The sequence below is a fragment of the Nicotiana tomentosiformis genome, chromosome 2 (genome assembly GCF_000390325.3).
Source record: "Nicotiana tomentosiformis chromosome 2, ASM39032v3, whole genome shotgun sequence".
Classification (NCBI taxonomy): domain Eukaryota; kingdom Viridiplantae; phylum Streptophyta; class Magnoliopsida; order Solanales; family Solanaceae; genus Nicotiana; species Nicotiana tomentosiformis.
The window spans coordinates 73,196,203-73,209,136 of NC_090813.1; the positions used below are offsets into that span (position 1 = coordinate 73,196,203).

A 12,934-nucleotide genomic window follows, 5' to 3' on the forward strand; every position below is an offset into this window, starting at 1 on the left:
ACTCACATTTGATTTCAGTTAACAAGTATGGCTATCATATCTGCGAAGGCCCTGGTGCTTATACAACTTTCAGTTCTAGTAGTTTGCTCATTTTTAGAACTGACTCATGGAAAAGACGTTGAAACTTCGTCTCATGCAACTCTTCTGCGTTTTAAGTTTCCACCCGTTTCACGTCAACGTCCCCGTAATCCTCCACCTAGGCAGCAACCACCACCACGAGTTAAGTCGCCACCACCAACTGTTAAGTCTCCACCACCACCAGAGGCTGATCAGCAACCACCACCTCCTCCACCAGATGCAGAGCAACCACCACCACCACCAGATGCTGAACAACCACCACCACCACCGGATGCTCAGCCACCGTCACCATCACCAGACGCAGAATATATAGACGCACCATCTCCATCACCGGATTCTCAGGCACCAGTTATGGCACCGACAAAATCAGATGCTCGTTTCGTTGGAAATACACTAATCATGCGTGGCCTTCACTATTATGGGAAAAAATAGTCATGTAGTAGGAAGGAATAACAACAGTATGGAACGATTAAGTTCGTGTTCGTAAAAGCTTTTTCCTTTTCCCTTCTCTAGTTCTAGTTTAAAATGAAAGAAAAATGAAGATCGGATGTTGATTTTCATTTGTACATCCAAATTATTGTGAAACTTACAAAGACTTTGAATAGTAATAGTAACTATTGACTAATAAAAATTCTAGAATTGCATTTCTAGATATTGCTTTCCTACCTTTTTTATTTATGACATGATCAGAAAATACATAAACAATGACAATGCGCAAGGATATAATCAGGCTTAATTATCAGAGGAGCAGTTGCATATAAGAAAAATGTTGATTCACGTATTTTACACCGTGTTTTAAAAGGTATTTGTGGGTGAGCCCCGAACTAGGCGCACCAAAAATGCCTTGAAGCAAGGGGGGTCAAAGTGAAAGTCTCAAGAGACCAATTCGATGTGTACGTCCGGACATCGAGGCGCGTTTTTACAATGAGACGTAAGCCCAAAAAACTTTTTCAAACAAAAACAAAATTTGGCCAACAAGTCCTATATATAAAGACCAAAATTCTGAAAAGTCACGTTGTAATTATTTTAAAGTTTTAAAAAGGAAATGAAACATTAAATCTAAAAGTCAAAATTCTTTTTTTATTGCTAGAAGTCCTAATTTATGGTATTTTCCACATTTTTATTGTGTTTGCTAGTCTGCTACTATCTTCCAAAAGCAACGAACAACCAATATTTTCTTTTTTGCAAATACAAAGAAAACTTCATTCTCCTCCAGCAAGTTCAAAGTTCAAAGTTCAAATTGCAGGTTAATCATTTTTTTTTTATTTCTCTATGTTGAAAACTTTATTCTTTTCAACTCAAGTCACTTGTGTTTGTAAGCACAAGTAACTTGAGTTGAAAAGAACAGATTATTTTGGCTAATTTTTTGTGGAGATGGAACTCATCTATATATTTTTCACTTATTTATAGTTTAATTTTCTTCAATTTTTATGCAATTTTACCGATTTAAAAATATTTAATGTAATTATATATTTTTTTTATAAAATATTAAAAATTAAATGCTCATAGTGGTTGCACCCCATGCATCGGGGTTTATGACTCGCTGATGTATATGTAACTTACGCCCATACCTTTAAAAAACTGATTTTACCTTTAAAATAACAGTAACACATTTTCGAATTATACGGTATAACATGTGAATACATGAGCTACAAAGAATGTCTGTTATTATTTGTAAATAATTTACGTCGTCTTTGTGGAATTACTCATAACTTGGAAATTAATTGATGTCTTTTCATATATTATGTATTTTAGGCTAAAAATGTTTAATCTACTGCAAATGAGTAGTACTATTTATGGAAACACTTAACCAATTTAATTGTTTGTCTTAATTTGGAAGTAAAACGTTTTCTCCTAATTACCTACCTCGTTGCGAACAAAAACCTTAAACTAAGTAAAGAAGGGTAAAAAAGAGAGCACATATTTATTCACCGAAAGCTTCACAATATCCTACTTCCCGCTCCTATAAATCCATTGGCATTTGCAGTCTTTTATGCACATTTGAGTTCAAATAAAAACTATGGCTGTCATTTCAGTGAAGGCCCTAGTGCTTTTACAATTTTCTATTTTAGTAGTTAGCTCATTCTCAGAGCTCACTAATGGAGATGGCATTGAAAGTTTGCCTGATGCAACTCTTCAGCGTTTTAAGTTTAAGTAGCCTTTCTTTGGGAAATCTCCTAAAAGTTCTCCTAAAAGTAGCCCTTCCCATAGCCCTCCACCTAAGCGGCAACAACCGTCGCCACCACCACCACCTCCGTCACCTTCTCCACCACCTCCATCGCCGTCACCACCACCACCGTCGCCGTCACCACCACCACCTTCTCCTCCAGCTGATGATATGGCACCATCTCCATCACCAGCTGCGGCACCGACACCACCAGATATGCTGTTGCGACCCTCAGCTGATCGTCTCGCTGGAAATCATATGGATCCTGGCTTTCATTAATTACTTTTGGAAAACAATAATAAGAAAGGAAGGAGTAACAACTTTATTAAATGATTTAGAAAGAAAATGTCCATTGTTGAAATAAAAATCTGATGTGCATTTTCTTAATTTAAGACTTATGAAAATTAAATGAAAGTACAAGTCTTTTACTACGAATATGTGAATGTTTCTAGAATTTGAATGGGTTAATTTCACTAATGGTCATTGAACTATCTTTCCATTTCACTAAAGTCATTTAACTATTTTTTGTCACTTAAAAGTAACTAAATTTTATCATTGTCACTTAAAAGTCATTTTGCCTCAAATCTCTACCATAAATATGACATGGCATTAAATTTTATGATAAAAATCTAAAAATAAATGCCACATAAGCTAATATGGGTCATACCCATTTTAGATCTATTTTTCCTTTAATGTGATTTGATCCATAGTCCAAATGAGTTTCGATTAAAAAAAAATAATTCCCGTCCCAAATTAGTTGTCATTATTTCGCTTTTCGATGGTTAATTTGACTTGTATTCGAAGCTAAATTGGATTAGATCATCTCAATATTTTACAATTAAAATTTTTATATTCAAAAAATATACAAAAAGTGTAAGCACGTAATTTTTGACCCGCGTAACTTTTAAAAGTAGTATTTCAAAAATATTTACTTATTTTCATTTTTATAGGATTTTCCATCAACTTTTAATTTTTATTTTAAAACATAAGTTTAAAAACACAAAAATAGTTTATTCTTATTAACTAATATTAATTAATTTATTTTGGTAGTATTTTTATTTTTCATCAACGAGAAAGAATTAAATTTGGGCCAAAATAATTTATTGGTGAAGCCCATTTTCGGACATGAGCCCACTCCTCCCCTCAGCCCATTTACCCATTCCCTAACCCACAACCCTTTTATAATCCCTAAATTAAACCTAATTCCTTTACACTTCAACACCACCCAACAGACACACAAAGAAAGACTCCACCCTTTCACAAAAAAATTACCTGTTTTCACACTAAAAACACCCCTAAGAACGGCAGCCACCACCAATCCCTACACTCCCTAGATCAGCCGCAAGAAGCAAAAGAAAAAAAACCAGCAGTTAAAAACTGAACTCCATGCCCCATTTCCTAAGCTAAGGGCCGCACTCCCCCACCTCCTTTGACCGCGCCGGCCACCACCAAGACTCACCGGAAATCAGCCCCTACACACATAAAAACGGACGAGCAAAAATAGAGAAATAGGAGTTTCAGACGAGAAGAAACAGAAGATTCCATTGATTTTTCAAACTATTAACACCATTAGAACAAAGAACAACGAAGGGAAAAGGCAGCATCTCGCCTAAGCCAGGAAATCAGCCAAAAAACGATGTCATAGCTCATCCAAATAGCTCCTCGCTTTAGCTCCGAAACACCATTTATGTTTATAAAAAAAACGCAACCATGGAATCCAGCGAGTTTGGGAGTTGAGGCAGGCGAGGTTCGTCGAGGTTTCATCAGCGGGTTCTCCGGTTCGAGGTGTCTATTTCTCGGTCCAGTTTGAAGTTCAGAGTTTGATTCTGCTGTAATCAAAGGAAATCAATTCATTATTAATTAAATTTCAAAGAAGAAATTTAGGCTCCATTTCAGGTCCAATCTTTCCCCTGTTATTTTCCTTTTCTCGAATTTTCTCATGTGCTGGTCTACGTTTGTTTTCACACCATGTTTTAATCGTTGCTTTACGACTAGTTTTTGATTTCTCCTTTTTAAATCCATTTGACTTGAATCTTTGATTGAGCTTTTAACAATAGACAATTTGACAATCTTGTCTTGTGAATACATGTTGATACGCAAGTTGAAGAGGGGCACTAGATGCCCGTAGGGAGGCAATTGTGAGTAAATGGGATTGGACCATGAGAGTTCGAACAGAATTAAGAAATTAAGCTTAAGAGAGTTGGACAGTAGATGACATGTTTTATTTCTATTTCGTTATTACTAGATACTCATTGAACGCTAGAAGCATGTTTAGGTCGTTAATATTCACAAACATTCGTAGTTTGCTTTAGGTGCGATTAATAAATTATCGTGGTCATGGGTACGGTTCCCGTGGCATGGTCACGATACGTAAATTTCAATTCGGGTGTGCATTTCATGTGACCCGACCATAACTTCGATTAATAATAAAATAAGCATGTCGTAAATCGCGGGTGCATTTCATGTGGCGCGGTTTGCGACGGGTGCCAAAACGATAAGTGTACGACATCGTGACTTGTTCCAGAAATAATTTCATAAATAATTAAAAGTGGTTAAAAAGTAAAAATGCACAATAGGCTTTAAATATGTAATAAATCAGATAATTAGGCGAAGTATTAATTGTTAAGCGATCGTGCTAAAACCACGAAACTCGGGAGTGCCTCACACCTTCTCCCGGGTTAACAGAATTCCTTACCCGGTCTTCTGTGTTCGCATACCATAAATAGAGTCAAATTTTCTCGATTTGGGATTTAAAATAAACCGGTGACTTGGGACACCATAAATTATTCCAAGTGGCGACTCTGAACTAAATAAATAATCTCATTTCGAATAATGTCACTGAAATTGGAAAAACTCCGCTATTCCTCTTTGGGGAAAAGGAGGTGTGACAGCTCTGGCGACTCTGCTGGGGATTGAACCCAGAATCTCTGGTTCAGGGTTCAGAATTCGAGCTTAGAATAACTGTTATGCTTGGCTTTCATGATTGTCTGATATTACTTGTTTGAGCCTAATATACTAATTGTCTCTCTTTACCGCTTTGATATTGTTGTGAACTGTATATAAACTGTTACGAAAACCTTTCTTCTCTCTGAGTCTTCTAAATTTTCTGGGAAGCGTGCGCTTCGCGTGACTTCTTTTCTGTTAGAGTCATATCCTAATTTTAGAACGAGGTTCGGACAAGCTGCAAAGCCGGTGAAGCTTCTGTATTCTCGGTACGCTGCCCCTCCTCCCCTCCCCCCTCCCCCCCGGCTCGAGTTGTCCGCTCGGGTAAGCCAGGTCTAGAACAATACACCCAGGATTTAAACTTAGAATAACACAGCCTCATGCCGGATCCCTATTAGGTACGTTTACTTGCATCACGTGCATTTGACTTAGGGGACTTAACACAGGGGTTGGGTCCATTTAGGACAGGTGTACCCAAAATTAAAGGACTATACCGATGCATTCTTTACGTGCTACTTGTGCATTAATTTGCTTGGCTTGTATGTTGACCGGCTTCTTGAGTTAAAAAAAAAATCAAAAAAATAGAAGAGAAAAATCAAAGAGTGAGGTAGGATAGTAAAACGCCTGGTTTTGACAATCCCGGTATTAAAAAATAAAACCCCGTTACTCTGTCAAAATTTCAAGAATAAAAAGAGAAAATCATTTCAAACAAATCATATTTTTCTGTGCATCAAAATGGCAGAACTATGCGGGTCTGATTCTCATCGGATGTGAGATACTTAGGCAAACCTAATCGGTTCCGGCCCCCATTTTTTAAAAAAATCCAAAAATATTTTCCTTTAATTCCTTCTTTAGGAGTCTTTTATTAGAAAAAGAAAATAAATGAAATCAAAATCCAAAAAAAATTATTTTCTACATTGTTTTTAGAAAGTCTTTCTCCAAAAAATCCAAAAAAAAAACAAAACATGAAAAGCCAAAAAATATTTTTCTTTCTTATATAGAAGTCCTTTCGAAAAAAATAGAAAAAAAAATAAATCAAATTCCAAAAATATTTTCTTTCTACAATTTATAAGTCTTTCTTTTGGAAATTAAAAAAATTAAAAAAAAATCAAAATTCAAAAAGAGTTAGTTTATTTACTTTATTTCTGATCTTCCCGAACTACGCACGATCTGATTCATGTTCCCACATGATACGTAGGCAACCCACATCAGGTTCGATCGACCAAAAAAAATAAAAAAATGATAAAAACATGATGATGATAATAAGGACCGACTGAGTCCATTCTAACGTGTCTCTTGTTTTGAATCATAGAAGAAAGTTTGAGGTGGTCGGTTTGTGGTAAGCTATCAACACAAGATCCAAAGGAAAAATGTCATTGACAACTGACATTGAAGCTGTTACGAGTGGTCAAGAGACTCAGGGTCAGAGGATTCAACAAGAGTCTACTATGGTTGTGGAAAATAGAATACTGAAACAGCAAATGACTGAAATGTGTCAAGCATCGGCCAATGGTCAAGGACCACCCCTTTCTTATGTTTTCCCAAAATTCACACCCATCTCGACTACTACCACTCATGTCTCATTGTCTGATTGATCCTATCCATTTGGGTTCAGTCTTTATCCCAACTGTACGACTACAGCTGGAACTTCTGTTGCGCGCTCCCAAAGTGTGCCATTGACAACCAATCAGACAATCACTGTTGTTATGCCCGTTTTCACTATCCCACAGCCAATAGTGGTACAAAAGAAAAGTCATGAGTCACAATTTTCTACCCATCGAGGACAATACCATTCTCCTGAGTACCACTCGTATCTATTTGATCTTCATTCAAAGATTGAGAAGCCTGCCCAAAAGATGGCACAAGAAGAAATGACCCAAAGAGTGAAAAGCTTAGAACAAAAGTTGAAAAACATGCAAGGGTCGGCAGGTCAGAAGAGTATTGCCTTCAAGGATCTATGTATGTTCCCCGGTGTTCGTTTGCCACTTGGTTTCAAGACTCCCAAATTTGAAAAGTATGATAGACATGGAGACCCCATAGCCCACCTGAAAAGGTATTGCAATCAGCTAAGAGGTGTTGAGAGAAAAGAAGAACTAGTAATGGCTTATTTCGGGGAAAGCCTGACAGGGGTAGCCTCTGAATGGTTTATGGATCAAGAAACCTCTCACTGGAATGTCTGGGATGACATGGCCCAGGCCTTTGTCAAACAGTTCCAATACAACATCGATATCGCCCCAGACCGCAATTCCCTTTCAAACCTGAAGAAGAAACCAATTGAAAGTTTCAGGGAATATGCCATTAAATGGAGAGAGCAAGCGGCTAGAGTTAAGCCACCCATGGATGACCACGAGCTAATCACTGTCTTTCTTCAGGCTCAAGAGCTAGATTATTTTCAAAACATGATGTCCGTAGTGGGCAAATCCTTCTCGGAAGCAATCAAAATTGGAGAAATGGTTGAGAATGGCCTTAAGACAGGCAAAATTATAAGTCAAGCAGTTCTCAAAGTTACGACTCAGGCTGTCCAGATTGAATCTGATAATTTTAGTGACACGAATGAGAAGGATGAAGAAACCATGATGACAATAAGGTCGAGAAAAGGTCCTAGGAGAACATCTCGAAGGTATGAGCAGCCTCATCAGGTTTTCGATGATTCCCCTGAGCACTACTATCCACCTCAGAACCCACAATACTCTATTGCTCCACTTCAGTATGTTGTCCAGCCACCAAGACACCCCAGAAGGTGAGCACTAGCACCGCAAAATCTCCACCAGCCTCCACAAAATTTTCAAGTGCCCTATAACCCACATCCAAGCCAGGGGTATAGAGGAGAACAAAGGTTGAAAGATAATTTTACACCAATAGAAGAGTCCTATACAAGTGTGTTTGAGAAATTAAAGCATTATGACATGATTGCACCTATTCCTCCAAATCATGTGGACCCACGTGCAAGAAGCTTTGACCCTTCTAAAAGGTATGAATACTATTCCAATTCCAAGGGGCACAATGTTAAAAGTTATCGGGATTTGAAAAGAGAAATAGAAAGGATGATCCAGGAAAAACTGATTGTGATCCAAGATAATGACACCCAGAATATCACGCAGAATCCTTTACATGCACATGATGATGCACACTTTGTGGGGATAATGTGTAGTGACATGGAGTATGAGAATCCTCTCGGGAACTTGCCGACTGAAATTTGAGAAGGCCATGGTGATTCTGATGAGCAAATTTGTGGCTAAATGTCAAGCTTAGCAATTGAAAAGTCATTCCCTCCTTACTAGGAAGGAATCTTGGTAGCTTATTTTGATATTTTTTCTATTATCTGGGTTATTCCAGGGTGATCCAGATTTTATTTGTTTTATTGAGTCAAACCCTTCTATCCCTCTATTTTATTTGTGTGAGTCTTGTCTGTCCATTTTGTTGCTATTTTCATTAGCCAGGTTATTTTAGGGTTGTAACTCGGATTTTAGGTTATTTGTCTTTTTGTTTACTCAATGAAATATAGTTTGTCCTTTTGTGTCATTCCATACTTAGTTCTTTTTCCTCTAGTTTTAGTGATATGACATGCATGCGGAATTTTTGGCTAGATCTTAGAAAATTGATTTAAGTTTGAATTGGATAAATGAGAAAAAAGAACTTTTGAGGATGAATAAAGAGTTGAAACACTTTGGAATTAAGCTCGAATAAATTGACCCGTGGAGGTTAATGATCTTTACCTTCAAATCATTATGAAGGTCGGGTTTGAGGAAGAATCAATTGAAGTTTATTGGAAAGTTTGATATTAATGGGTGAAAAGTGTCTTCCGACCACGACACACCAAGAAGGCAGACATGTTCATCAATGCTGTGTCGCGAAAAGAAACCATGATTGGCACTCTAGAGGCTAGGAGGCCCTTGTTCTGCTACCCAAACACTTTATACCCTTTGTTACACCTTTTGAGCCTGTGTTATTTTTTTTGATCACCCTCTTTTGGAATCAAGTTTAGAGTCAAAAGTCAAAAAAAATGAAAAGAAAAGTTCATGCTCCCAAAGTACAAACTGGAAAAACTCTTAGAAAGTTCAAGTGAAAAAGAAAAAGAAAAAAGAGCATTCGAAGGTCCATACCCCTAGAAAATAGAAGCTGGGGCAGTTTGTTTTGAAGACAAAAAAAAAGAAGATAGAAGGAAAAAATGAGAAAAAAAGAAAGAAAAAGAAAAAGAAAGAAAGATGAAAAAAATAGTTAATTCAGAGGTTTGAACTACGTTAGACCTGATTCCTTTAAAAAAAGGATACGTAGGCAGCCTTACACGGTTCGGTCTAACCAAATAAGAATTCAGAAAAACAAAAAATATCCAAAAATCCCCAATATCTGAAACTGGGGCAAAGATTTTATTTCACTTTTGAAAGAGTCGATTCCAAGAGAGTCTACAACCCCTTATTTTGAGTCTACTTTGGGCCTTCATGACGTCCCTCATTTCCAACCCTATCCAAAATCCTTCGAAATAAAGACCTCCCGATATGCCTTCAAGGATACCAAGAGAAGCATGCAATGAGCAACGGTTGTCACGCGACATAGAATACTGTCAAGTTGCTCACACAAGAAAGCAAAAGAAAAAGAAAAAGAGAAGAAAAATGAGAGAGTCTTACTAGTGAAAACCCTCACGGGCACTGTAAGGCGATGGTAAGAAGAGATAAATAAATGAGAGAGACTTGTTGGTGAAAATTTCTCGGGGCACCACTAGTCGAAAGTGAGTCGTGAAGCTGATGCAAAAGGATTGGCAGGAACAAGCCCGACTTCAAAATCATAAGAATGGTAAAAGGGAAAATTTGGTCAGTTTGATAGATCAGACCGTTAAGTCCAAAATGCATGTCATGATCATTAAGGCTAGCTATTGAGAAAAAAAAACTCTTCCTTCTGTCCTTCCCGACAGGGGCACTTCTTGTTAATACTGTTTCTTTGCACCATTGTGTCCCTTCACTCTGAGTTAGTCTTTATCAAAATAAGTAAGAAAAGATTCAAAATCTGCTACCAGCTTTTCAGTTGCATAAAATAAATTTGGCCAGCACACTCAGTTGTTACTGTCAACATGCCTTGAGGATTCACGCAAAGGCTTCCCCCCCAAAAGATGTCAGCCTATTCGGGTAAAGCAAGTAAAGATAACCTCAAGGTTAATTAGAGATTCTCTGTAGTACCGAACAATTACTATGAAGTGTGCACATCATGCAAAAGGCTCTTACTAGTTGTGATTCTCTCTGACAGACAAATTGCTCCAAAAGTAAAGCCATTCAAGATATCAGAAAAGGTTATCCAAGAAAAGAAATCTATTTTTTGTGATAAGGCTAATTGAGCCACAAATACAAATGAAACTGGGTGTAAAATGATCAGGGTTGATGTAAAGCAAAAAGTCTCTTAAAACCGACTAAAGTTGATTGAGCAAAAGCCAAGCTACCCAAGACTCAAGGCCACAAATCGACCACTACTTTTAAAACTGACAAAATTTCTTTTGTTTGAAACAGGAACAAAGCAGTGCAAGGAAAGTGGTTCAAAAGAAAAAAAAGAGAAGAGAAGAGCCGATAAAGGAAAGTTTCTCAAATTTTTGCCTTTATTTGTCTTGCTAGTGTGCATAAAATATTGACATTGCTCTTCACATTTTTCCTCCTAGGATAAAAAGTCCTAGTCTGATGGATTTTCTCCCAATAAAAATCTTAGTCTGATGAATTTTTCTCCTAAGATAGAAAACCTAGTGTGATGAATTTTCTCCTATGATAGAAATCTTAGTCTGATGAATCTTTCTCCTAAAATAACAAAAAAAAAGACCCAGTCTGATGAATTTTCTCCTAGAATCAAAATCTTAGTCTAATGAATCTTTCTCCTAAGATAGAAGACCTAGTCTGATGAATTTTCTCCTAGAAGAGAAATCTTAGTCTGATGAATCTTTCTCCTAAGATAGAAAACTTAGTCTGATGAATCTTCCTCCTAAGATAACAAAAAAAGAGACCTAATCTGATGAACTTTCTCCTAGGATCGAAATCTTAGTCTGTTAGTCTGATGAATCTTTCTCCTAAGATAGAAGACCTAGTCTGATGAACTTTCTCCTAGGATCAAAATCTTAGTCTGATGAATCTTTCTCCTAAGATAGAAAACCTAGTCTGATGAATTTTCTCATAGGATTAACGTCTTAGTCTGATGAATCTTTCTCCTAAGATAATAAAAAAGAGACCTAGTCTGATGAATTTTCTCCTAGGATCGAAATCTTAGTCTGATGAATCTTTCTCCTAAGATTGAAAACCTAGTCTCATGAACTTTCTCATAGGATAGAAATCTTAGTCTGATGAATCTTTCTCCTAAGATACCAAAAAAAAAAAAAGACCTAGTCTAATGAATTTTCTCCTAGGATCAAAATCTTAGTCTGATGAATCTTTCTCCTAAGATTAAAACCTAGTCTGATGAATTTTCTCCTAGGATAATAAGTTAAAAAAAAGGGAAGTCTGGATTTTTTTTTTTTTTTTAAAAAGAAAGGGTCAATTTTCAATTTTCTTAAGTTATCAATCTTTAGTTTTCTTGAAATCAGGGGTCCCGCCTGGAGAATAGGGTCAGTTTTTAGTTTAGTCAAGCTTAGTTTATAGTTTCTGCAAGCTCAATCTCAAATCTAGGAAACACACTTCCTAGTTTGGGTTTTTCAGATTTTTATTTCTTTAGAAGACACACTTCCTAATTTGGTTCATTCAAGTTTCACCCCTAGGAGATGCACTTCCTAGTCTGGGACATTCAGTGTTTTTTAGCAGACGCATTTGCTAGTCGAAATTTTCTTGGTTTTACTCACAGGAGACGCACATCCTAGTCGAGTCTTTAATTTTACTCTCATCATTGCATCATTCATCAATAACATAGGTGATTTATAGTTCTGCTAACAACTCACAAATCTTCCTAGTGCAAACTGGGGCAGAAAAGTTTCTTTTGTTTTGTCTATTTTATTGTAGCATTAGGCGCCCACCTGGAGAATGGGAGAATTTATTTTAAGTGTTAAGTCAACATCAGGCACCCACCTGGAAAACGAGGGAATTCATTTTAAGTTTTTAAGTTAGCAGGCGCCCACCTGGAGAACGAGGGAATTTATTTCAAGTTTTAAGTCATCAGGCGCCCACCTGGAGAATGAGGGAATTCATTTCAAGTTTAAGTCATCAGGCGCTCACCTGGAGAATGAGGGAATTCATTTCAAGTTTTAAGTCATCAGGCGCCCACCTAGAGAACGAGGGAATTCATTTCAAGTTTTAAGTCATCAGGCGCCCACCTGGAGAACAAGGAAATTTATTTCAAGTTTTAAGTCATCAAGCACCCACCTGGAGAACGAGGGAATTCATTTCAAGTTTTAAGTCATCAGGCACCCAGCTAGAGAATGGGAGAATTTATTTCAAGTTTTAAGTCAACATCAGGCGCCCACCTGGAGAACGAGGGAATTCATTTCAAATTTCAAGTCAGTTGCAGGCACCCACCTGAAGAACGAGGGAAGTTATTTCAAATTTTAATTCAAGTTAGAAGTACAGAAGATCGCCTCAAGAATGCAAGTCGACAGTCCGAGATGACCTAAAGAAGAAGTCTCAATCCAGAATAAAAGAAAAAAAAAGAAGTGAATCCAAAACGCAGAAGCAGTTGAAAGATGTGAACTGCGAAGAATGAATCATCACCTGCAGCTAGCAAGCATCAAGGTTCAAATCAAAAGTTTGCATAAAGAACCGTTCAAGACTCAAGATCAAGCTTCAGAAGACT

General features: G+C 37.2%; 2 protein-coding genes across 4 annotated transcripts; both read left to right on the plus strand.

Annotated features, from left to right (window-relative positions):
* Positions 1 to 19: 19 nt before the first annotated feature.
* On the plus strand, positions 20 to 518 carry LOC104109756 (pistil-specific extensin-like protein). Its single transcript, XM_009619112.4, has one exon. It carries the CDS (start codon positions 28 to 30, stop codon positions 508 to 510), a length of 483 nt encoding a protein of 160 aa, XP_009617407.1. The 5' UTR covers positions 20 to 27; the 3' UTR covers positions 511 to 518.
* Positions 519 to 6,289: 5,771 nt separating this feature from the next.
* Positions 6,290 to 11,672, plus strand: LOC117279949 (uncharacterized). Of its 3 annotated transcripts, none has more exons than XR_011413973.1 (3): positions 6,290 to 6,723; positions 6,949 to 11,342; positions 11,639 to 11,672. XR_011413973.1 is itself a non-coding variant. In XM_070195573.1 (2 exons), exons 1-2 carry the CDS (start codon positions 6,559 to 6,561, stop codon positions 7,930 to 7,932), a joined length of 1,149 nt encoding a protein of 382 aa, XP_070051674.1. In that variant the 5' UTR covers positions 6,290 to 6,558; the 3' UTR covers positions 7,933 to 11,672. The 3 variants fall into 3 exon arrangements, 1 of the variants encoding a protein (XP_070051674.1); XR_011413974.1 differs by having other exon boundaries at positions 6,949 to 10,987; positions 11,238 to 11,672; XM_070195573.1 differs by having other exon boundaries at positions 6,949 to 11,672.
* The last annotated feature ends 1,262 nt before the right edge of the window (positions 11,673 to 12,934 follow it).

What these genes read in the sequence shown, in the direction of transcription:
- LOC117279949 (XM_070195573.1), top strand. Translation starts at nt 6,559, where the DNA reads ATGTCATTGACAACTGACATTGAAGCTGTTACGAGTGGTCAAGAGACT. An exon ending in AAGGACCACCCCTTTCTTAT is followed by an intron (nt 6,724 to 6,948) that starts GTTTTCCCAAAA and finishes AAAAGTCATGAG; the next exon opens with TCACAATTTTCTACCCATCG.
- LOC104109756 (XM_009619112.4), top strand. Translation starts at nt 28, where the DNA reads ATGGCTATCATATCTGCGAAGGCCCTGGTGCTTATACAACTTTCAGTT.